Below are 27,378 nucleotides of genomic sequence, written 5' to 3'. Positions count from 1 at the left end.
CATAGTTTGGTGCTTATATAAAGGTAATTCTGCTTCTTTTCACTATTAGTCCATTAATCATGGGATGTGAATAATTTGATTCATATTTTACATCTTGTATGCTTTGATGTTACCACTTTTTAAACCAAAATATGATAATAAATTATTTCTCTTCTTCTAGCAGTGTAGTTGAGTTTTCTGTTTCTCTGGATAGCTGTGTAGTTTCACATAGTTTGGAGTACACACAAAAAACCCTGCTCCCTAGAAGCAGAAGGAAGTGTATTCACCATCATTGTTGTGTTTGTGATTTGGGTGGTAAAATGTATACGTTTTGCTGAAGTTTTGATGTTTTATTTTCTGTGAGTTTGCGTATGTGTGTGTGGGTATAGGAAAGCAACTTGTTTTAATTTTTTTAGAGAGCACTGTTGGCAACCATCAGCTCTAATAAATAAACAACTCTATGTTGATGTACTTATTTGAATGGAACAATTTTACATGATAATATTTGGGATGATCTACACCTCCACCCATGAAGTGTATCATTGTAAAGTTTCCTTTTTTCATTTTTATGGTGATATTAAATGGCTTACACCTGGAAATCTTCAAAACGTGTGTGTGTCATAAATGACAATGAGAGAAGAGTCTGGGATTAGTGAAGTCTATGTACGGCTGTTTGGCAAAATGCACCCCCTCTTGGTCTTGTTATTCAGGTCAGCACATATAAGAATTTGGACAGGCTGCTGTGGTCTCCTTTTAAATACAATTATTAGAAGCAAATTGATTGACACAAGTGTTTGTTACTAAACACTCTTTCTATTCTCACATGAGAGAAATTTCATTTTTGGTCTGAGATAAGGGATGGTACTAGGAAAAAAAGCATTAACCCGTGATCTCAGTATGTCTTTATTCTGTGTCCTTCTATCCCCTTTAACAAGTCTGGGTCTGGCTTAAATGAGCCAAACCTTCTGCCTTTTCGTTTGTCTTGTTTTATTTGTTTTTATATGGTAATTAAGAGACGCTTTTTCTTTTTTTTTTTTTTTTATTTTTATTTTTATTTTTTTTCTTTTATTATTATTATTATTATTATTATACTTTAGGTTTTATGGTACATGTGCGCAATGTGCAGGTAAGTTACATATGTATACATGTGCCATGCTGGTGCGCTGCACCCACCAACTCGTCATCTAGCATTAGGTATATCTCCCAATGCTATCCCTCCCCCCTCCCCCCACCCCACAACAGTCCCGAGTGTGATGTTCCCCTTCCTGTGTCCATGTGTTCTCATTGTTCAATTCCCACCTATGAGTGAGAATATGCGGTGTTTGGTTTTTTGTTCTTGCGATAGTTTACTGAGAATGATGATTTCCAATTTCATCCATGTCCCTACAAAGGACGTGAACTCATCATTTTTTATGGCTGCATAGTATTCCATGGTGTATATGTGCCACATTTTCTTAATCCAGTCTATCATTGTTGGACATTTGGGTTGGTTCCAAGTCTTTGCTATTGTGAATAATGCCGCAATAAACATACGTGTGCATGTGTCTTTATAGCAGCATGATTTATAGTCCTTTGGGTATATACCCAGTAATGGGATGGCTGGGTCGAATGGAATTTCTAGTTCTAGATCCCTGAGGAATCGCCACACTGACTTCCACAAGGGTTGAACTAGTTTACAGTCCCACCAACAGTGTAAAAGTGTTCCTATTTCTCCACATCCTCTCCAGCATCTGTTGTTTCCTGACTTTTTAATGATTGCCATTCTAACTGGTGTGAGATGGTATCTCATTGTGGTTTTGATTTGCATTTCTCTGATGGCCAGTGATGGTGAGCATTTTTTCATGTGTTTTTTGGCTGCATAAATGAAGAGACGCTTTTTCACCACCAAAGAGGGAATGTGTTTAGGGCTTTTATGGAGTCTTGCGTATCTATATCTGATAAAACAGATTTTACTAGAAATACTGGTGAAGATTCTGGAAATTCATGGTATTTGGTTGACGTAAAATATACATTAAAGAGTGAATTAAAAGCGCCACATACATGAATCTCAAAGCCAATAATAGTATGCACTTCTCTGTTTTTTTTCTTCTCATTTACTTGTGTATCTTTTAACTTTCCCAAGTCATTTACCACTGCAGTAGGTTATAGCATACTGTAATATACAGAAAGACAGAATGCTTAATATTTACCAAATTTGTCACAATGTGAATAAGACAAAGATCTTTCTTAAAAAGCTGACATTTAAGGAGTGTTAAATGTGTGTGTTTGTTCTTTTTCATCTACTTTGGGAGTTTTGATTTTGGTAGCAGCTCTAGTGAATAAAAGGTTGGGTATGAAGGAATTCTGCCGGTGAATCACAATTATGTCAAAATTAAAAGCTATAATTAAATTTCAACATATGGTTGTAGTAAAAGTATGATGTTACATTAACATATATAGTATATAATACTCAAATTATATAATCATTTGTTTATTCATAAAATATGCCTTAGATAAGAAATGTAATCAATATTAAATAAGTGAATAAAAACACATGTGCTAAGATAAAGATAGGAGGAGATGTGTTCTAAAAGAATGAACTGAATCCAGAAAGAATGGCATGTCTTTATTATGGGAGGATCATAACGGGAAGGGGAAGGGTTCTTTGGAGAGAGGATAATGAAAGCACTGAAACAAGGTCAACTTTCCCAAGAAATAATTAGATTGAAAACATAACAAAACAAAACAATATTCAGAAAAACACACTCTGGCTGTGTTAATGAGGGCTTGGAAATTGAAATCCTGGGATGAAATCTGTTATCTTCCAATTACAAGTTTTAAGCTCTTTGACAAGTTATAAAACTGATGGACATAAGTAGGGTCACGAGGATTAAATGAAATATGTACCATGAAAATGATACTTAAATAAGTTACCATGGCTTCAGCCAAGGGGGAATGCAGCAGGAGTTGCTGAGTGGAAAGAGATGACTAGATTTTGACCCATTCATGCAATTTTTCATTCAATTAATATTTATTAAGGGGCTTCTCTGGATTTTGTATTGTGATGTGTTAGATGCTACATAATTTTTGGTGATCAAATTCCTTATTCTGTTCTTCACTTTTTTGTGTACTGCTGAAAGACATTGTTTAAACTAACAATGAACTAGCCTCTAAGTGCAGAACAGTAGGATGTCATTATGTAGGTGGTATAGGTATTGAACGAAGATTTATAATAAACTTTAGGAGACAGACATCTGTTACCATGTAGCTGTCATCACCCAATTTCTTATTCTTAAGTCAGGGATATTAATATTTGCCACCTCCCTAGTGTTACTGTTTGAGGTAACTGAGATTACCTTGTTGAATATTTGTGGGCATCATTAGGCTGTAAGTCTTATTCCATTACTCATTCCAATATGTCCCATGGAATTTATTGTTGCAATTATGATTCAAAGCAGTAGGATATAAGGATTTGAGTCACCAGACAAGTCTGCAATGCAACTTCGTTCTGTGTGGTATATTTAATACAAAATTTTATTAAACTCTTTGAAAATGAGTACCCTTAAGGGTTTAAGTTAAATAGCTTGGATTAGAAAACTGAAATTTTATAATAATGGCTGAAATTCTAGCTTTCTACTTTATTACACTAACATCTCACAGGGGATTCCAGAACGGTGGATTACTTTACATAACATGAATTCAATACTCATCTGCATTAAGCAGGTGCACACTTTAGATTGGATCCTAGCAAACTCATGTCTTAGCCTTTATTTTTAGGACTGTACTTGTTGCTTTTTGGTTAAAATTGTAAATATACAATTTAATGTTAATGAAAAAATGAATAGTGGTTGTTATCACAGAATTATGAATATTGTCCTTCAGAATGGAGAAAATATATTTTCAAATGGCTGGTTGGTGCATATATCATGAAGTATAGTATTTGTCAAGCAGGGTCTGGGACAGTGCCACCTAGGCCAACACATGACAATTTCTGCAGCAAAGCAATAAATATTTATAGAAACTGGGATAAAAAGAGACTTTAAATCACTTCATGTCAGTTAACTTCTGGTTCTTCTGTCAAAAGAGCTTGAAAACAAACTCGTAGTTTTCAGAATGTTTTGGATTTTGGACTTGTAAATACAAGATTTTAGGTCTGTGTTAATAAAATAGGACAAAGCAATAGTGTGTAAGCAGACGCAGCATATCCTGACATTTAACAACCGTGGATTGGTGACACCAAATGCCTGGGTTCAAAGTTTTTGGTAAGGTATTTATTCCCTATGCTTCCGCAGTTGCTTCATTTCTAAAATGAGGATAATAAGAGAACCTACCTTGTAGGCTGTTATGAGGCAGAATATGTTAATATTAATAAGATGATAAAATACTGAGAATATAGTCTGGCATATAAATGCTATTTAGATATGGTCACATGATGTCATCTACTTCATTTAAATTTAGGATAAGAAAATAAGAATACAGTGAGTTAGATTTAGTTCTCTGAAAGCAAAAGTTGTGGCTAGTTTTAGCATTCTTACATGCACATCAGTTACTAGCTACTTAGGTAGCAGGTATTTTCTTCCCCTAGACTTCCACTCTCACACAGACCAGTCAAATGGACAAAAGGCAGAGGAAGGAGGAGTGTGCAGTCTGCACTGTCATGGCAGTCTGCACTATCACCAGAGAAGAAATTTAAATTATGGACCAAAATAACATCTTACAAATGGGTTTTTTGTCCTTATTTAGGAAAAGTTGATTAATAATCTCTCTGGAAATGGACCTGTCTTAGGACCAAGATAATGATATTTTAAGAGAATAATTTTATGAATCATGTGAGGTAGTGTTACTGTAGTCAGACAGCCAAAGAGCATCATCCTTGCCAAGCTCCACAGGACAAAAATGCTTCCAACTGGGTGCAGTGGGGAACACCTACAGTAGTCCCAGCTACTCGGGAAGCTGAGGCAGGAGGATGGCTTGAGTCCAGGGTTTGAGTCCAGCCTGGCTAACATACAGAGACCTCATCTGTAAAATAAAATTTAAAAAAATATGCCCCCAAATGTAGCTACATTTTTCTGTATGCCTGCTTTAGAGTCTGAGATGGAGGTGAGGATCAGCTTCTTGCTCTCTCCTGAACCACCTTCTACTCTTCTGGGGAAAATAAACCAGAGATTATTATGGAGGATGAAGGCAAAGAATTGTGGGTTCCTTTGTCAGGAACTTCAAATGTGGCCACCCATCTGGCCTTGGAACATGACGGTCTAGCAGCCTGGGCTCCGCAGCATCATTCCTGATGGTCATTATCATCTTCTACCTTCCATAATCTTAATGCTCCTAGCTTAGGATCCTAAGTTTCATACATGTATAGCAGTGTTATAAATTTTAATTAATGTTCTAAAGATTTCCAATTTTTGAGCTTTGTGAATCAATTAATACCACTTGTACAATACACTATCTTACACAGCCAGATTATATAATAATATGTCTGATACTTACTGTCCTAAATTCTTCAGCATTTCTTAATATTCCCAAAAGGAACAGTTCTTTGACTTCATTTGTTTGGAAGGTTACTAAACAGGGAAAATATGTTCCCCTCTCAATTCTGAATAATGACAGAGGTTTTTGAGAGACTTTATACTGGACCAGGGGTAAGAATTTATAAAAATGCTTTAAAAACAACCAACCAACCAACCAACCAACCAACACGGGGCAGGGTAGCTCATGCAAGTAATCCCAGAACTTTGGGATGCCAAATTGGGAGGATTGCTTGAGCCCAGGATTTCGAGACCAGTCTAGGTGACATAGTGAGACCCTGCCCCTACAAAAAATAAAAAAATTGGCTGGGTGTGGTTGTGCATGCCTGTAGTCCTAGCTATTCTAGATGTTGAGGTGGGAGGATCACTTGAGCCTGGGAGGTCGAGGTGTCAGTGAGCGGTGATCACACCACTGCACTCCAGCTTGGGCAACGGAGTGAGACTTTTCTCAAGAAAAAAAAATGTTTTTAAGAAAAAGAATATTTTATTTGCTGAAAAGAGAAAAAATTTTCTGGGGAAGACATTTTAGAAACAATCTTTCTTGTAAAAATTAGTTTGCTTTATTTACTTGAACTTTGAAAGGCCATAAACACAGTCCTTGTATACTTGCAACTCCTTAGTCCTCTTTCTCATTTCTCTCCCACGGCTGTGCTGTCTCTTCAGTCATTTCACCTGGAACTCTGGAGGTTACCGTAACATATTCAGAATTTCTGTATAAAATTTTCTATGGTCTGATACTTGATACATAGTAGTAATCATTTTACAACTTTCACTTTTAAAAACATTTTTGGATAACCTTTCCATTTAGGATCCAGGAATTTGTATAAAACCACAGAGGTTATATTGCTTTTGAACTAAAGGCTGTTGGTTTGTGGAATTTCCTTTAACTGGAAACACGTTTCAGTTTGTGGTTTTAGTGTTTTTCCAGTTTTATACTATCCTGCTTGTTTGTTTTCTTTCAAAGCTGGAGAATTTATCATTAATTTCCATATTTTATAAAAGACTAACTTTTTTCCTCCTCAACCCCCTTTATTTTTTCAGTTGAAAGAGACAAAGATTTTTCTCACCAGCGAAGGCATTACAAAGAATTTCGATTTGATCTTACCCAAATTCCTCATGGAGAGGCAGTGACAGCAGCCGAATTCCGGATATACAAGGACCGGAGCAACAACCGATTTGAAAATGAAACAATTAAGATTAGCATATATCAAATCATCAAGGAATACACAAATAGGTATAATCTTTTTATTTAACTTATTATCCTGGAAAATATATGTAAAATTTTAGTAAAAGCCATTGATAACTCATGTGATCTATCAAACAAATTATTTTTTTTGGGGCAATGTAGTAACATTTAGAGCCAGGTAGAGATATTGAGAGGTAACAGTAATCGATCTGAAAATTTTCTCCTACATTCCAGAGCTGCTCCCTACTCCTGACACCAATTCGTATACTAGTCTCATGCTTCTAAAAATGTGCTTTCTAGGTCTGTTGTCTCATTTTGTAAAGTTGTCCTTCATCCCAGAAAACTTCCACTTTGTTCTGCCCACATGAAATGTATAATTAAGATAATGAAATTACTTGGTGTTCTGGAAGTTAGAGAAGCACTGCTTTACTTTTCATTGACATGAGTGTAAAAATTGTATGTTCATTTTTATGTGTATTTTGATGTCCTCTGTCTATAAGTTGGTTAATTCGGAATGGTACAAAAATGGACAGATAGTCTGAAATACTAAATGCATAAAAACCTCAGTTGATAATGACTGCAAATGAACCATTGAAAATAAGTGTTAAAAAGGGACCTTAGTCATTTTCTCTGACATTTAATAAAATGCAGAAATCACTTGGATAACACATTTTTTCAGGTGATGAATCACCTTTGTCAGACAGCTCAGATCTATCTATCTATCTATCTATCTATCTATCTATCTATCTATCATGTATCTAAATCTATTTGAAATCCTATATTGAGGTGATATTTCTCTCACAGTAGCTTTCATTCCTCACATCTAGATCTTCTTTTAGATGAAATAATATATCCTTTTTTGATGAGACAAATATTTAAAGATTGCTATCCTGTCTCCTGTAAGGTACTGTTCTCTCCTTGTTGACTATTTGCAGTTCTTGATGTTTAGATTGTCTTGGTCTTCCAGTTTGGCAGAATTTCGCAATAGTGCCTTGCAATACACAATGAAGAAAAAATTAAAAAACTTCTGAGGTCAAGTCTATTGGTAAAGCCTTCCTGTTAGACTATCCTCTCGGAGATTCACAATGCATATCAGAATATTAAAGTCTTTTTTAAAATTTTTTATTTTAAATCAATTTAATTTTGGTCTTGAATTAAATACAGTCTAATTTGGGACATTGTGATGTGCCCAAAGTTTGAGACTAATAGTTTATTTTAAAATAAGGGAAGTTCTTGTTCTGATTCTTTAGAAAAACAAACAGCAACAGAAAAACAAAACAGTGATTATATTTGAGAGCCAGAAAAACTTTGTAAGGAGGTAGAAACTTTTTATATGCATCTGGTATAATAATCAGATCACTTATGTTTCTCATTTTGAGTGGCTTTGGAAATTAGGTACCAAAAGATTAAAAAAAAAAAAAAGTCAGACACTAACGCTGCTCTACCTCTGGTTTAGAATCCGCCCTGTATACATGTCATCTAGAGTCATCCCATCTAGACAACCAGAACCCAAAAGGAGGCTGTGGACAATATAGGAATATATGCAGGTCCTCCAGCCTAATGGCACCTCCCGATATTCCTGACACAGAAGGGCTTTATGTTATCACAGTACGGTTTACGCAGAAGTTAGTCTGGGGGGTGCCATTCATCTGAGTTGTTTGGCTTGAATACACAAAGACTTTTGTCTCTACCTTGGCTATTTTAAACAAATTATTATTATTATCATTGCAACCACAAGAGACCACCAATATGATGGGCTCATCAGGGTTTCCATTATGTACATTGTTTTTCTGGTTTCAAGCTATTTCAGCTGCTTAACATTCAATTAGGCTATGCTTTGGCCTCTGGATTGTAGGAGTGTTTGTCATTGTGGACAGTTCTGAGGCAGATTTCTTATTTTACTTTATTTTATTATTATTATACTTTAAGTTTTAGGGTACATGTGCACAATGTGCAGGTTTGTTACATATGTATACATGTGCCATGTTGGTGTGCTGCACCCATTAACTCGTCATTCAGCATTAGGTATATCTCCTAATGCTATCCCTCCCCTACCCCCCACCCCACAACAGTCCCCGGTGTGTGATGTTCCCCTTCCTGTGTCCATGTGTTCTCATTGTTCAATTCCCACCTATGCGTGAGAACATGTGGTGTTTGGGTTTTTGTCCTTGTGATAGTTTGCTGAGAATGATGGTTTCCAGCTTCATCCATGTCCCTACAAAGGACATGAACTCATCATTTTTTATGGCTGCATAGTATTCCATGGTGTATATGTGCCACATTTTCTTAATCCAGTCTATCATTGATGGACATTTGGGTTGGCTCCAAGTCTTTGCTATTGTGAATAGTGCTGCAATAAACATACATGTGCATGTGTCTTTATAGCAGCATGATTTATAATCCTCTGGGTATATACCCAGTAATGGGATGGCTGGGTCAAATGGTATTTCTAGTTCTAGATCCTTGAGGAATTGCCACACTGTCTTCCACAATGGTTGAACTAGTTTACAGTCCCACCAGCAGTGTAAAAGTGTTCCTATTAAACCACATCCTCTCCAGCATCTGTTGTTTCCTGACTTTTTAATGATCGCCATTCTAACTGGTGTCAGATGGTATCTCACTGTGGTTTTGATTTGCATTTCTCTGATGGCCAGTGATGATGAGCATTTTTTCATGTGTCTGTTGGCTGCATAAATGTCTTCTTTTGAGAAGTGTCTGTTCATATCCTTTGCCCACTTGTTGATGGGGTTGTTTGTTTTTTTCTTGTAAATTTGTTTGAGTTCCTTGTAGATTCTGGATATTAAAGTCTTAAAAAGGCTTTATAGTGACAACACACACAAACACACACACACACACACACATACGTGCACATGCCCTATCAATTCTATTTTAACTAGTCTTCCTCAAAATTATCTGGCTATGGATTCATTGGATGTGTATTACTTATTAATATCCTATGGAACACTAGTTCAGCAGAACTCACTTTAATATGTACTGACTGATATGCATTGTTATTTTTAACAGCAGTAATTTCAAGGCAGAAAGGCCTACATTTGTTTCTCAACTTTAACACTGACTAGCTATTTGTCTGCAGATAAGTTATGTTTTTAAAAAATCTCAATCTAATGGTTCCATTTATAAAATTAAGATACTAATATTATTTTCTCATAGGGCCCGGCATATATAGTGAATACTATAATATGTTATTTTTATGTTAAATAATAATAATATCTTTCAAAATTAGTGAGAAGAGTTGAAAATAGTATTCTGAATGTTAGTTAATAATATTGCCAAAACTAACAAATTGTTTTATTCATAGTTATCTTTTTCTATGTCTGTTTTCACACTTGGATTATGAGTTTTTTAAAGAAGAGATAAGGATAAGTTATTTATTTTTATCCTCAGCACTACCATTTTCTTCGGTATGATTCAATGCTTTGACATCATTATTACTCAAATTGTAATATTACTTCCATATACATATCCTAAAATGTTTGAATTATGTTTATTTTTGGTCAGTTATATATATTTTTATGTATGTTGAGTTTGTAGTTGGTTATTTATATCCTAAGCATTTTTTTTCAGGAATGATTGGCATACTAGTTTTCAATCCTCTAGAATATTTTATTAATTGTATCTAATTTCAGAATTTTACATTGATCACAATTAAAATTCCTATCTTTTCTGTATGCCCACTGTTCTGTCTACTCAGTATATTTCTTAATGTCATCTAATGAAGCTCCCTTTGAGCTTACTTTCACCTTTCTATTTTCTAAGGATGTGAATGGTATAATTTAACACATGACAAAAATGATAAAAATAAAGAACTAAGAGTCTATTAATACTTTATAGTCTATTTCTAAATGAACTAATGCTTATTTTTATTAACAGTCCATTTTGGAATATTTATGGATATTGATGCTTAGTTCACGTGACTTTATAGTTTTGGGAAATTTTAATTCTCTTTACAAAAATGAGATGTTTGTTTATCTTGCACCTCTGGTATTTACCTGATTTAAAAAATACTACTCTTAATGTTTCTGCTACTATAGCTACATATTCTTTCAGTATTCTTTGGTATAATTTGGCTAAGACTTTATTTTAACATGTGTTTAAATCTGCTCTCAGATTTAGGATTTCACTGATATTTTTCCTAATTCCTTTGACTTAATTTGTAAAATCTAAAGTGCATGTATATCTTTGCCTGGCATTCTCTTCCATTGCCATTTTAAACTCTGGGATGATATAGATTTGATAGGTTTCTATTTAATTTGCCAAATAGTATTTTTAAAAATTCAATTCAATCTTAATTCAGTTCTACCAAGTTCACATTTTTGAACATCTGCTATTGAGTAGTGTTACTGAATTATGATTGTTACTTTATCTTCTAGGGTTATAGTATATTTATTGTCCTCTGTGATATTTGTTTTTGCTAATGTATTTGGAATTTTTTACTAATTATTTTTTCAATCCTGAAATATTCACAGAGACTCATACTTTGTATTTCAATTCTTTTTTTTTTTTTTTTTGAGATGGAGTTTCACTCTTGTTGCCCAAGCTAGAGTACAATGGCACTATCTCAGCCCACTGCAACCTCTGTCTCCAGGTTCAAGCGGTACTCCTGCCTCAAACTACTGAGTAGCTGGGACTACAGGCACCCACCACCACACCCGGCTAATTTTTGTATTTTTAGTAGAGAGGGGGTTTCACCATGTTGATCAGGCTGGTGGTCTTGAACTCCTGACCTGAGGTGATCCACCCGCCTCAGCCTCCCAAAGTGCTGGGATTACAGGAATGAACCACCATGCCTGGCCATATTTCAATTTTATATACTTTTGATCAGGTACGACAATCTCTAGCAAAACACTTTTTTAATTTTAAAATAAGCATTTGTTCATTGCCAGGATTCCTGTTCATTATTCTGCATTGTAAGAAAATGCAATTCTGTGCCCTGTTATTACCTATAGATGCAGGATTCACTTTCTATACTCCCCCTTTTCCTCCAAAGAAAGATGTTTAAGGGAAAGAACATATAGAAGTAGCGATATGTCTTATAGAATATTTCAGGTTTCTATGAAGGACTTCAAAGTCACCATAGAAAATAATAATATAGTGCCATAAGAGCATAGACTTGAAATTCCCAAATAGGGAAATTTCTATATTTCTTGGAGTCTCAGTTTACAAGTCTGAAAAAATAAAAAACAAATGAAAAAGTGTTTCAGATCAAGAAAAATAATTTCAGATGATGTGGGAAGGGCTAATGCATATCCCAATGCAAAGACCATAGTTGATAATAAATACATTCATTAATATATTTTCATATAACTTCATATGAGCATCTATTTTAGTTTACAGAACTATATACATAATGGCAAAAAATTGGTTTTTATTATAATAACAGTAGGTACTGTTTTCTGACACCTACCTTTATGTAAAGATAAAGTAAGTAAAATGTTCTAGGTGTCTTTATTTAATAAATAATTAGTTTTATTACACAATTTAATATATGCTAAATAAATCGGTAGGTTTTGAAGTGTAATAATAAAATAAATGCCACCCAATTTAATAGCAGTATCATTGAATCTTTCTGTGAAGTTAATAGCTGAAAACACAAGTTTTAGATAAATAGTCAAACTCTTTAAAATACATTTGAAGAAGTATGGGGAAAGGGTAGTGTGGGATGAGAGAGCTCTTATTTATGAATTTATCTTACAGAAACATTGCAGATATAGACAGATGTAGACAGATTCATGTAAAAGTGTTTATCGCTGTATTATTGTTTACAATTCACAAATTGAACATAATTAAACAAGAAAAAAGTTAAGGTATAATTTTTGGAAAACTAGCACAGAGAAAACACAAATTACTTTTTTTTTTTTTTTTTTTTGAGTTGGTGTCTCGCTCTGTCATCCAGGCTGGAGTGCAGTGGCGCAATCTCCGCTCACTGCAAGCTCCGCCTCCCTGGTTCACGCGGTTCTCCTGCCTCACCCTCCCTAGTAGCTGGGATTACAGGCACCCGCCACTACGCCCGGCTAATTTTTTGTAATTGTAGTAGAGACAGGGTTTCACCGTTAGCCAGGATGGTCTCAATCTCCTGACCTCGTGATCCGCCCGCCTCGGCCTCCCAAAGTGCTGGGATTACAGGCGTGAGCCACCGCGCCCAGCCAAATTACATTTTTGAAAACTATTTACTAACACTGAAAAATGCTCAAATAGTAATGTTAATTGACCAAAACCAAGAAACATTATTATATACATTATTATACTATTTTAAATAAATTTATATACAAAACAGACTGAAGGAACCCATCAAATATTCATTGCAGGCTGTGGGTAATTTACATTTTAATTCTTCATCACTTTCTGTGTTTTTAAAATTTTTATGATAAACATTATTTGTATAAACAGAAATGTGAGTAATTATAGTTGAGAGAAAAAAGGTAATGAAACGATTTTATGCTACACACATCTTTACAAAATAGCATTCCCAACTTCTGCCAGGTACAGAGAGTAGAAAATCAAAACAAAACAAAAAGAAAAACACTAGGATTTAAAAATCAGTTGCTCTCAATTTTTCTCAAGATATGGAAGGTATTTTTTTCTCATAGGAAATGAAGATAAATAGTATCTTTTTATTTTTCAAAAAAATTTACCACTGCTTTGGAACTTTGACTTTAACTCTCTGAGAATTCTCTGAGAAGAGTAAATATTTTTTGGAAAATAATTACCACTACTTTGGAACTTTGACTTTAATTCTCTGAGACGAGTATTGTATTAAAAATACTTTATTTACATATCACATGATCAGAGTTAAAATGGAATTTCAATTTGAAAAGTAATTTTAAAATCCTATTAATTTTTTTAAGTATTGATTATTTATGGCTTCATATACTTCTTAAAGAACTAAAATGGAAGTAGAAAAAGGATCTAGTACCTCTGGCTATTTTTAAAGCAGAGTCACCTCTCAAAACTTCCATGTCAAAGTTGTGGATTTTATCTACTTCGTATTTTCAATTAAACTCAGAAACAATTGAAAAGTCAGGGCAGACTGTACCCTTTAATGTAATTTATTTGACAATGCATATATGTTTTCACACATGTAAAGTTTCCTTTCCCTAAGGTACTGCCTAGCAGTGGCTGGGTGAGGGAGATCTGTACTGTAATTTAGACTGATGTTTTATGGATATGTTTTATATTCAAGACACAGTCTGACCTATTAACCATCTACTCTATGAATTATTTGACAGTGTTTTGCAATCAAATTTAAAATATGGTAGATCCATTATGTCACCTCTTTTCTTATTTATTTATCTTAGTGAGACTTATAGCTCTTAAAATTATATATTTTATTCCTACCATTTCTCCCACCTTCCCAATTTATCCCTACTCATATTTAAATATGTGTAATTTAAAGGAGTGTTCTGATATTTATCCAAATCTATATTTTACTTGGTAAAAAGTTAACACGCTTTGCATCATTTCACTTATTTAATCTTTTCATACAAGGCTGACAGCCCCAAATTCTATATAGAAGGCATTGCTCTTTAGTCACACCTCATATATCTGGCATTATTGGGAAAGGAGGTTTCCACATGATTGAATTTTCCAGATAATTCAGCTGAGCTTGGAGTGCTTTTGTTGAGCGCCTACCATGTGGCAAGCACAGAGGACATAAGGCCGAGTAAATAGGGCCTCGAAAGCTCATAGCCTGGAGGCCAGGGACTGTGGTGGGGCTGCCACACACAGACTTTAATAACTATAATACAATGTGCTAAGAACGATGATGTAAATATACACTAAGTGTTGTGGAAATAGAAATGAAGAGAAAGTTAATTTTTTACTTGGAAGGGTAAGGGACCTTAGGGAAAGCCTCTGAGAGGAGTTCACTTTTGAGCTGAACTTTTCAAGAAGAGTAGGAACTTTCCACAGGCAAAACAACAAATGGGGAAAGAATAGGGAGAGAGAGAGAGAAAGAGAGAGGGAAGGAGGGAGAGAGAGAGAGAGAGACAGAAAGAGAGAGGACAGAGGTGTATCCCAGAAGAAATGTTCCTAAGCACTGAAATGTTTAAGTGTATAAAAATGTTTAAGCGTATAATGAATTAAATTAATACAATAAAATGATCAATGCCAGTGTTACTACTAATAAGAATAGCAGCCAGCACTTACACATTTAATGGACACTCACCATGTGTCTGGCGCTGTGCTAAGTGCTTTACTTGAATTAATTTTTTCACAAATATATATATATTTATGTATTCCCTAAAGAAAATGTGCTATGTAGAATCAACCTTTTCCTAATGCTCTGCTATGAATATAAATTTCTGTACTCCATTGTGAAAACATTTTAAGCTAGCCTGCTCGATGTCATTAGCCACCTTCAGTACTTGGATATATTTAGTTAAGCTGTCATCATTCCAGTTCACAGTCAGCTTCATATTTACATCATCTCCCCCTGCCTCCTTCTTCTCTAAGATTTGCGATTCTTCTGTGGACATACTTCAGAAGGTACTCTGACATTTTCCACTCAGGAAGATTTCCTGAGCTCTTGAGAGCAGGGTGCCAGAGCAGGACACTCAGATGGGAGATTATGTTGTTTCTAAAGTGTCTAGAACGGTACACAAGCATAGCTTGCATATCTTCAGTGTGTGGGGATCATGCTCTATTTTAGAGGTTCTTACCTGGGGTGATTTTGGTCCCTAGGAGACATTTAGCAATGTATGGAAACACTTTATTTTGTCATCCACAATTGATAGGGGGCAGGTATGTGTGTGTATTGTTACTAGCATTTAGTGCGTAGATATGCTGGAGTAGTAATGTGGGTAGGAATGCTGCTAAACCTTCTAAAATGGACAGGACAGCTCCTCTGCCTCACAAAGAGTGGTTTGATCCAAAATGTCCTTGGTACCAAGGTTGAGAAATCTTGCTCTAGTTGAAGATTTAAGATATAAACCTAAAGTGGAAATAGTTTGTGCCAAAAACTAATATATCAGTGAATTTTGCTTTGACCATTTAATATTTCGGATCATAAGACTCATAAGATGAAAGAGCTCTTAGGAGTTTGTACTGGGTACATTGCTCATTCACTGCATGAAAAATGGTTGAACTGTCTGTGTAACAGCCTCATGGCCTTTTTGCTTGTTGAATGAGGGGACCTCCTGGGTATATACCTGGTAGCACATGTTTAAATTTCTCTGCAGGGGAAAAATATGAGATGATGTAATGCCAGGAAACCTACTAAATATTAAAAATGTCTTGGCAATTAAAAAAATTCTGCTCAGTGGAAAATGATTAAATTTTCTTAGTGAGATTCCAAATTTTTTTCATTTGTGCCATGCTTTTCATTCAATTGCATCTAATATTACTATTTTACCAGTTTTCATCTGTACCTTTTAAATGCAGCATGGAATCAGATATTCTGAAAATTAATGATTAGTAAGATTTATAGAATTGTATAATTCCACATTTATTTTGGGGAAAAAAAGTGATTTACCATTTGAAAACATCAATCAGACACCCAATTCAAATTCTAGCCCATATAAGCTAAAGCTGCTCATGAGAGAAACTTTGAACCTTATAAACTCTAGAATTTACCATTATTAATTTGTAGTCTCTTGAATAATATGATGGTATTTATGACAAATACCCAGAGAGAGATGTATGCTTTCTCCTTGGGTGGCCATCATTATATTTTTACTGGACTTGATAAGCTATTCAAGGAAAAAACGAGATGGAAGAAAGTGAAATAGTTATAATAATAGAAGCTTTGGCAAAAGTGGAGATGTTGTTGTGGACTACAAGGTTCGTACTTTATGAAAATAAAGTAGTGTGGCATCCTTTCCTCTAAAATTTGTCTGTGTATCTTCTAGATAATTTCTTAAAGCTTTTCTGGACCAGGTTTAAGTGCTTCATGATTAGATAGTAGAGTGGCTATCCTATTGGTTTCTCCTTTTTGTTTCTCTTTGTATATAAAAAAATATGTGGCTATCCTCTTGGTTAAGTATCCTTTTTCTCTCTCTTTCTCTCTCCATATATATATGTATATAATATATGCATACATACACACATATACATATATTCATGTAATTGAAACCACAACCACAACCAGGGTTAATATTCCTTTTATTATCTCTTCTTCTTGATTATATAAATGATTTTACTTCTTTTTGATAAGTTTTCAACGCATTTTTTTCTCCAGTAGAACTGAGAGGTGGTTTTATTATGGATTATGTATCAAAAATATTCCTAAAGTTAAAGAAGATGAATAAATTTCTATTTCCAAAGTTTCTAAGTACAGGTTGTTAAATAACCTTTACATTAGTAATTGCATAAATCACTTCTGACTATAAAGAGTTGGATGCAAGAATAATGCATGCAACTCATATACACTTACACACTATACATGTAGTTTGTTAAGAAAGTAGCAATTATATTAATTTGTATATCATTTTTATTTGTGTATTCTTTTATCCTTGCAATAGATTTTTGAGGTAGAAATTACTTTAATTTTCATTTAGAGAATATTCACTTAATCTTCTTTTAATCTTCATTTAAAGAAGAAGAAAGATAACTTTAGAAAGGTGACTTTAAAGAACATAATGATTTTTTTCTAATAAGCAAAGCCTAAGTATAGCAAGTCAGCGTTGAAATTAAGCAGGCACCAACTCCATCTATGATTGTGGTTCGTAGATTAATGAAGGTACATGGATAGTGTGGCTCTTTAAAGTATCTGTGGGGTGGGTCAAGATGGTTGACTAGAAGCAGTAGCGATAGGAGGCTGCCATTGAGAAGAACCACAACAGCATGCAAATCCTACACCAGCAACTGAGGTATCCAGGTTCTGTCATCAGAACTGACTGGGCAGCTGGCGTGACCCATGGAGAGGAAGGAAGAGCAGTGGGGTGTAGTGGCCCACCTGAGGGCCTCATGGGGCAGAGGGGCTGCCACCCCCCAGCCAAGGGAGGTGGTGAGTGAGCATGCTATCCAACCTGGGAATACATGCTTTTTCCACAGAACTGTGCAGCCTACAGATTGGAAGATCCCACGTGTGAGCCCATACCACCAGTGCCTAGGGTCCCAACCATGGACCTGTGCAGGTTCTCAACAGCCACTAAGCTAGAATCTACTTAAGCCTGCTGAGTTCACAGAGGGAGGAGTGACCAGAACCACAGCTGTGGCTGACTGCTGTCTAAGCCATTTGAGGTCCTCAGGGGAGGGTGAGAGCCAACCGGGACAGATAACTGCCTAACACATAACCTCCTATGGCGGGAGAAGGGCAGCAGCCATCTCTATAGCTCCAGGCTGCACTTTTCCTTGGCTGGACACAGGGAGGCTGGATGGCTTGGTCCCAAGAAGTATCCCTCACAACCGAACACATCAGCTGTGGCATACTGTGGACAGAGTGCCTCTTCAGGCCTGACCTTGACCCATCCCTCCTCACTGGGCAGGGCCTTCCTGCAGGAGCTTCTAAAACTCCAACCAGGTGCTCAGGGACAGAACTCTGATCTCCCGGACCTGATCCCCTAGTGGGAGGGGTGGTCACAGTCTCCAAAGACCAGCAGACTTAGTCTTCCCTCTGGCTAGTTCTGAGGAAGTCAGGCAGCCCAGAAGGGTGGGTTTCTCCCCCCACTGAAGTACACCTCCTCCATCGAGGAACAGTGAAAGTGCTTTGTTAAACTGGTCCTGCTCCCCATGCCATCCAGCTGGGTGAGACCCTCCAACAGGGATCGTCAGACACCCTATACAGGAGCGTTCCTACTGGCATCATGTCAGCGCCCCTTGAGGTCAGAGGTATCAGAGGAAGGAGCAGGCACCCATCTTTGCTCTCCTCTAGCCTCCTTGAGTGATATCTCCAGTGGGTGATGGAGTGAACCAGATTAATAGGGCCTGAAGTGAAGTCTCAGCAAACCACAGCAGCCCTACAGAAGAGGGACCTGACCATTCCAAGAAAAACAAATGAACAGAAAGCAACAATAGCATCAACAACAAAAAATCCCCTCAAGAACCCCATCCAAGGGCCAGCAGCCTCAAATATCGATACTAGAGAAACTCATGAAGATGAGAAAGAATCAACAAATAAACACTGAAAACCCAAATGGCCAGAGTGCCTCTTCACCTCCAAATGATTGCAGTGCCTTTCCAGCAAGAGTGCAGAACTGGACGGAGGATGAGATGGACAAATTGACAGAAGTAGGCTTCAGAAGAAGGTGGGTAGTAACAAACTCTGCTGAGCTAAAGGAGCATGTTGTAACCCAAAGCAAAGAGGTTAAGAACCTTGATAAAAGGTTACAGGAGCTGCTAACTAGAATAACCAGTTTAGAGAGAAACATAAAGGACCTGATGGAGATGAAAAATACAGCACGAGAACTTCATGAAGCACATACAAATATCAATAGACGAGTCGACCAAGCAAAAGGAAGGATATCAGAGTTCGAAGATCATCTTGCCGAAATAAGGCATGCATACAAGATTAGAGAAAAAAGAATGAAAATGAATGAACAAAACCTCCGAGAAATATGGGACTATGTAAAAAGACCGAACCTAGGACTGATTGGAGTACCTGAAAGAGATGGGGAGAATGGAACCAAGTTGGAAAACACACTTCAGGATATTATCCAGAACTTCCTCAACCTAGCAAGACAGGCCAACATTCAAATTCAGGAAATACAGAGAACACTACTAAGATACACCATGAAAAGATTGACCCTAAGACATAACAATCAGAATCACCAAGGTTGAAATGAAGGAAAAAATGGTAAGTGCTGCCAGAGAGATAGGCCAGGTAACCTAAAAAGAGAAGCCTATCAGACTAACAGTGGACCTCTCAGTAGAAACCCTACAAGCTGGAAGAGAGTGGGGACCAATATTCAACATTCTTAAAGAAAAGAATTTTCAACCCAGAATTTCATATCAAACCAAACTAAGCTTCATAAGTGAGGGGAAATAAAATCCTTTCCAGACAAGCAAATGCTGAGGCATTTCATCAGGCCTGCCTCATGAAGGAAGCACTAAATATGGAAAGGAAAAACTGGTACCAGCTACTGCAAAAACAATCCAAAATATAAAGACCAATGACACTATGAAGAAACTGCATCAACTATTGTGCAAAATAGCCAGATAGCATCATGATGGCAGTATCAAATTCACGCATAACAATATTAACCTTAAATGTAAATGGGTTAAATGCCCCAATTAAAAGACATAGACTGGCAAATTGGATAAAGGGTCAAGACCCATCGGTGTGCTGTATTCAGGAGACCCTTCTTATGTGCAAAGACACACATGGGCTCAAAATAAAGGGATGGAGGAAAATTTACCAAGAAAATGGAAAGAAAAAAAATGCAAGGGTTGCAATCCTAGTCTCTGACAAAACAGATTTTAAACCAACAAAGATCAAAAAAGACAAAGAATGGTGTTACATAATGGTAAAGTGATCAATTCAACAAGAAGAGCTAACTATCCTAAATATATATGCACCCAATACAGGAGCATTCCAATTTATGAAACAAGTTCTTAGAGACCTACAAAGAGACTTAGACTCCCACACAATAATAATGACCCCACTGTCAATATTAGGCAGATCAGCAAGTCAGAAAATTAACAAGGATATTCAGAACTTAAACTCAGCTCTGGATCAAGTGGACCAAATAGACATCTACAGAACTCTCCACACCAAATCAACAGAATATACATTCTTCTCAGTGCCACGTGGCACTTATTCTAAAATTGACCACATAATTGGAAGTAAAACACTCCTCAGCAGCAAATGCAAAAAAACTGAAATCATAACAAATAGTCTCTCAGAACACAGTGCAATCAAATTAGAACTCAGGACTAAGAAACTCACTCAAAACCACACAACTACATGGAAATTGAACAACCTCCTCCTGAATGACTCCTAGGTAAATAATGAAATTAAGGCAGAATTCAAGAAGTTCCTTGAAACCATTGAAAAAACAGACAATGCACCAGAATCTTGGGGAACACAGCTAAAGCAGTGTTAAGAGAAATTTATAGCACTGAATGCCTATATCAGAAAGCTAGAAAGATTTCACTTTGACACCCTAATATCAAATTTAAAAGAGCTAGAGAAGCAAGAGCAAACAAATCCAAAAACTAGCAGAATACAAAAAATAACCAAGATCAGAGCAGAACTGAAGGAGATGGAGACAAGAAAAACCCCTCAAAAAAATCAATGAATCCAGGAGTTGGTTTACTGAAAAAATTAACAAACTAGATAGACAACTAGCTAGACTAATAAAGAAGAAAAAAGAGAAGAATCAAATAGACACAATAAAAAATGATAAAGAGGATATCACCACTGGACCCATAGAAATACAAACTACCATCAGAAAATACTATAAACACCTCTCTTCAAATAAACTGTAAAATCTAGAAGAAATGGATAAATTCCTAGACACATACACCCTCCCAAGACTTAACCAGGAAGAATTTGAATCCTTGAATAGACCAATAACAAGTTCTGAAATTGAGCCAGTAATAAATAGCCTACCAACCGAAAAAAAACCAGGACCAGATGGATTCACAGCTGGATTCTACCAGAAGTACAAAGAGGAGCTGGTACCATTCCTTTAGATACTATTTCAAACAATTGAAAAGGGAGGAGTCCTTCCTCCCTTTTATGGGACCAGCATCATCCTGATACCAAAATCTGCCAGAGACACAATGAAAAAGAAAACTTCATGCCAATATCCCTGATGAACATCGATGTGAAAATCCTCAGTAAAATACTGGCAAACCAATTCCAGAAGCACATCAAAAAGCTTATCCACCATGATCAAGTTGGCTTCATCCCTGGTTCAACATACGCAAATCAATAAATGTAATCCATCACATAAACAGAACCAATGGCAAAAATCACATGGTCATCTCAATAGATGCAGGCCTTTGATAAAGTTCAACATCCCTTCATGTTAAAAACTCTCAATAAATTAGGTATTGATGAAAAATATCTCAAAATAATAAGAGCTATTTGTGACAAACCCACAGCCAATATCATGCTGAATGGGCAAAAGCTGGAAGCATTCCCTTTAAAAACTGACACAAGACAAGGATGCCCCCTCTCACCACTCCTATTCAACATAGTATTGGAAGTTCTGGCCAGAGCAATCAGGCAAGAGAAAGAAATAAAGGGTATTCAAATAGGAAGAGAGGAAGTCAAATTGTCTCTGTTTGCAGATGGCATGATTCTACATTTAGAAAACCCCATCGTCTCAGCCCCCAAACTCCTTAAGGTGATAAGCAGCTTCTGAAAAGTCTCAGGATACAAAATCAATGTGCAAAAATTACAAGCGTTCCTATACACCAATAATAGACAAGCAGAGAGTCAAATCATGAATGAACTCCCATTCACAATTGCTACAAAGAGAATAAAATACCCAGGAATACAGCTAACAAGGGATGTGAAGGACCTCTTCAAGGAAAACTACAAACTACTACTCAAGGAAATAAGACAGAACACAAACAAATGGAAAAACATTCTATTCTTGCGGATAGGAAGAATAAATATAATGAAAATAGCCATACTGCCCAAAGTAACTTATACATTCAGTGCTATTCCCATTAAACTACCATTGACATTCCCCACAGAATTAGAAAAAACTACTTTAAATTTCATATGGAATCAAAAAGGAGCCTGTAGAGCCAAGACATTCCTAAGCAAAAAGAACAAAGCTGGAGGCATCATGCTACCTAACTTCAAACTATACATCAAGGATGCACTAACCAAAACAGCATGGCACTGGTACCAAAACAGACAGATAGACCAATGAAAAAGAACAGAGACCTCAGAAATAACACCACACATCTACAACCATCTGATTGTCAACAAACCAGACAAAAACAAGCAATGGGGAAAAGATTCCCTATTCAATAAATGGTGTTGAGAAAACTGGCTAGCCATATGCAGAAAGCTGAAACTGGACCCCTTTCTTACATCTTATAGAAAAATTAACTCAAGATGGACAAAAGATTTAAATGTAAAGCCCCAAATCATAAAAACCCTAAAAGAAAACCTAGGCAATACCATTTAGGACATAGGCATGGGCAAATACTTTATGATGAAAATGCCAAAAGCAATTGCAACAAAAGCCAAAAGTAATAAATGAGGTCTAATTAAACTAAAAAGCTTCTGTACAGCAAAAGAAACTATCATCAGAGTGAACAGACAACCTACAGAGGGGGAGAAAATGTTTGTATTCTACTCATCTGATGAAGGTCTGATACCCAGAATCTACAAGGAACTAAAACAAGTTTACAAGGAAAAAAAAATAACCCCATCAAAAAGTGGGCAAAGGATATGAACAGACACTTCTCAAAAGAAGACATTTATGCGGCCAACAAACATATGAAAAAAAGCTCAACATCACTAATCATTAGAGAAATGCAAATCAAAACCACAGTGAGCTACCACCTCACACCAGTCAGAATGGTGATTATTAAAAAGTCAAGAAACAATAGATGCTGGTGAGGATGTGGAGAGATAGGAATGCTTTTACACTGTTGGTGGGAATGTAAATTAGTTCAACCATTGTGGAAGACAATGTGGCGATTCCTCAAGGATCTAGAACCAGAAATACCATCTGACCCAGCAATCCCATTACTGGTATACACCCAAGGGAATATAAATCATTCTGCTATAAAGCAAAGATGTGGAACTAACTCAAATGCTCATCAGTGATAAACTGGTTAAAGAAAATGTGCTACATATACACCATGGAATAGTATAAAGCCATAAAAAGGAATGAGAACATGTCCTTTCCAGGGACATGGATGAAACTGGTCAAGGGGAGGGAGAGCATGAGAACAAATAGCTAATCATGTGGGGCTTAAAACTTTGATGATGGGTTGATAGGTGCAGCAAACTACCATGGCACATATATACCTATGTAACAAACCTACACGTTATGCACTTGTATCCTGGAACCTAAAGTAAAATAATTAAATAAATAAAATCAAGTATCTGTGAGTCTTACAGCTTATTGGCACCTGATACCAATGAGAAATGTTCAATTATATTTTTAAAATAAGCAAACAGTTTTGCCATGTGTCTATAATATAGTACTCTTGATAAAAGAGATTTCAGCAAAAGGTGAATGGGCATCCCACCCAGTACATATTAGTTTACCCAATGTCTCCTGCTAAGAGGTGATTTCATTTATAATGAAATTTTGCATTTGAATTCTAAGGATAGTGTTGTAGAGAGGTAAATAAGCATTTGCTTATTCCAGAAGATTTTCTGTACTGTCTACATACATCTCTTCTTACATTGAAATAGTGCAAGATGTTCTATCTTCCACATACAAACTTAAATGCATCCTATAAGTAGCCTCATGATTATCACATTAAAAATCCCTTTACATGACTGTTTGCACCTATTTCCCCAAATTCCACACTATATTTCCTTTCCACATCATAACCGTATTCACAGATATAAAATTTTACTTTCAATTCCTTCTCTTTCTCATATTTAATTCACCCCTCAATGCACTGTAATTTGATTTTCATAACTCCACTCAACTAGTCATCTACCATCAGCCTCCTCTTTACCAGATCTTGTACTTTTTCTTTCTTCTTATTCTCCTCAGTATTTGATATTGTTGATCATTCCCTATTTAATATGTGAAATATCCTAATCAGGGGAATATATTAGTTTCCTAGAATTGCCATAACAGATGGCTAAAAACTATGATGGCTTAATACAATAGGAAGTTGTTTTCTTACAGTTCTGAAGGCTAGGTTTCCCAAATCAAGGAATTGGTAAGGCCACGCACCCTCCAAAACCTCTACAGGATGATTCTTCCTTGCCTTTTTCATCTTCTGGTAGCCCTAGAAGTTCCTTTGCTGTGTGAAGATACTGTAATTCCAACCTCCTCTTCTATCTTCATGTGGCTGTCTTCCTTCTGTGTGTCTCTATCTTTGTGTCTCTCCTCCTCTTCTTATAGGGATACTGGTTGTATTGAAATATGGCTTACCTCATCTTAACTTGATTACATTTGCAAGCATATTTCCAAATAAGATCACATTCACAAGTATGAGGGACAAGTACTTCAACATATGTTTTTGAAAGACACAATTTAACCCATAACAGGGAGTAAACTAGATAGTGATTGATAAGAAAAATAAAATTATTGTGAGTCATAAGGAATAAGAGATTTATTATAGGGATTTGACTTTCTGCAATCATGGGACCTGGTTAAATAGTTCATGTAAGGCTGTTGCTTCTCCATCTTGTGATGGGTCTAAAGCTAGCTTCCAATAGGCAGCTGGGAAGAAAAACAGATACAGAATTGGAGAGAAGAAGAAGAACTAGAACTTTTCAGGATATGCTGGAGCCCCAAGGACAAATTGGAACCCATGTCTTTCTCATGCTTTTGGAGTTCCAACTTTAATGATGTGTGTGGCCTGCAGGGGAGATTGGTATGCTTCACCATGAATTCCACAACCTCCTTTGCTTAGGATGTAGAGAAGCTGAAGGAGGTGATCTTGCAGAAGGAATTGTGGGCCAGAATTTGGAGAAGCTGATGGAGCTGTCACTCAGTGGAAGCTGAAAGAGCCCAGGTGCTCCCAACAGTAAGGTGAGCTAGCAGATCAGTGACAATGTATGCGAGCAGCAGAAAAGCCTGGCACTTTACCAATTATCCAATCATAAACTTGGGTGCTGCTACCATTCCACTACCCAACTCCTGTGCAGATTTCTCTGATGGCTAACTTCAAAGCAGCCCCAAACAAATTCCCAAGGGAATTCTGGAATTTATTATTTCTGTTTAGGTAATATGACAATGTACATAGCCACAACAGTCCATCCTTGTCAATTTGGCACTAATATACACCTTTTATAACCATTCATAACTTCTTCCTGTTTTTTTGTTTGTTTTGTTTTTGTTTTATTTTGTTTTCTTTGAGGCGGGGCTTCGCTCTTGTCACACAGGCTGGAGTGCAATGGCGTGATCTCAGCTCACTGCAACCTCTGCCTCCTGGGTTCAAGTGATTCTCCTGCCTCAGCCTCCTGAGTAGCTGGGATTACAGGTGCCTGCCACCCCCGCCCCCCTGCCCCAGCTAATTTTTGTATTTTTAGTGGAGACGGGGTTTTGCCATGTTAGCCAGGCTGGTCTCGAACTCTTGACCTCGGGTAATCTGCTTACTTCGGCCTCCCAAAGTACTGGGATTACAGGCATGAGCCACTGCACCCGGCACCATTCATAACTTATAAAAAATGTAATAGCAAAGTAATTCTGCCTTTTAATCCATCTTTGGATGTTGTTCATTCCTTTTCTAGCTGAGCCATACTCCCCCTTTGAAGTATTGTAACTTCAATACTGAAATATGTGATTAGCTACTATCAACACTGCTTATACTAGATGGAAGGTAGATGGGGAAGAAAAGGGGAAAAAAATTGTTTAATATATATTAGGTAGGTGCAAAAGTACTTGTGGTTTTTGCTGTTAAAAGTAATGGCAAAAATACACATATATTTAATACAAAAACATAAATATATTAATTTCAAAATAAGGAAGAAATACCATATTACAATACTCATTTCTGCAGCTAGTCACATGGTTGCAGTTGGTATTTATAATTTCCTTCTTTTACTATGCAATCAATTTTCTGTTTATTTTGACAAGCACCATGGCTGGTCACTTTTCCTTATCTAGTAAGGTAAATCAAACATTTATTGTTGAAGTGTCTGGGCCATTAGCAATAATGCCTGCAATGAACTGTGATTTTCCATTTACTTTTGTCATATGACAAGGGAGTACGAAGTAGTGTTCCAGGTGATCTCTTGTACTCTATGCATACTCCTCATCACCCATATTGTGGTAGTAGTAGTCCAATTTCCCTTTGATATTTAGAATCATTGATTCACATGGTATAGTAACCACTTACTGGCTTCTTGATTCACTGGCATGAGGAGTCAAAGTGGCCAGGTAGCTGTTTCAACTTCCAATTTAATAGAACTATTGCCATGGACACTAGAGTTAGCATTGTACCATTGGGAACTAAGAGCTCTGGACCAACAGAGCCCAATGTCTTGGGAGTCAGAAGCACAGATTTTGCTAGTAGAATCATGTATAGTGAGTTGAGAGGAACCACTTCCATTTCCACCCCTTGATTTCCAGACCATGAGACATCTGGCTATGAGAGAAACAGTCATCCTTGCTATATTGGTTACTGATTTAGATCATATAAAGCTTCCCTGAAGGATATCAGTTCATTCTTGTAAAATATTGGTACCCAACTTGTGGCATAACTGAGTCTTCAAAAGGCCATCCTTTTGATGGGAAGCATGGGAAGACCAGTGACTTCTGTAAGCATGAGCCCATTTTTTTATCAGAAGCGATGCAGTATGGAATTATATGAATAAGTGAATAAGGCATTCTGGAAGTTCATGTGTAGTAATTTTGGGGAGAAGCATCATGGACAAAGAAGACAGATTCATATGCAGAGCACCCTTTCCAGAGAGAAAAAAGTACTGCCTTTCCAGTACTGAAGTAAGTGTTCCAGTATAATTATCCAAGAGCAAAGTGGAGATTTATCCTCCTGGGAAATGCTTCTGCAAGGATTTATGGTAGAGATGTGACCTTATGCATTCCTAGAGCTAACAAATCTATTTAAGTCTGTTGCTCTGCATCTGAAGCTGGGCTTAAGGTCCACAGGACAGAGAGTCAGAAAGGAAATATGCACTGGGGG

The 27,378-nt window shown here is 36.5% G+C and overlaps 1 protein-coding gene across 2 annotated transcripts in view; it reads left to right on the top strand.

Annotated features, from left to right (window-relative positions):
- The window catches only part of BMP5 (bone morphogenetic protein 5), a 124,624-nt gene that overhangs the window by 50,048 nt on the left and 47,198 nt on the right, over positions 1 to 27,378 (top strand). For both annotated transcript variants that reach the window (XM_054493282.2, XM_054493280.2), the window contains exon 2: positions 6,528 to 6,720. In XM_054493282.2, the coding sequence (XP_054349257.1) occupies positions 6,528 to 6,720 (193 nt within the window). The remainder of the gene's footprint in view (positions 1 to 6,527; positions 6,721 to 27,378) is intronic.

This window comes from Pongo pygmaeus, chromosome 5, assembly GCF_028885625.2.
Source record: "Pongo pygmaeus isolate AG05252 chromosome 5, NHGRI_mPonPyg2-v2.0_pri, whole genome shotgun sequence".
Taxonomy (NCBI): domain Eukaryota; kingdom Metazoa; phylum Chordata; class Mammalia; order Primates; family Hominidae; genus Pongo; species Pongo pygmaeus.
Note: the sequence above shows the minus strand (reverse complement) of the source record. Positions and strands in the feature narration are given on the sequence as shown.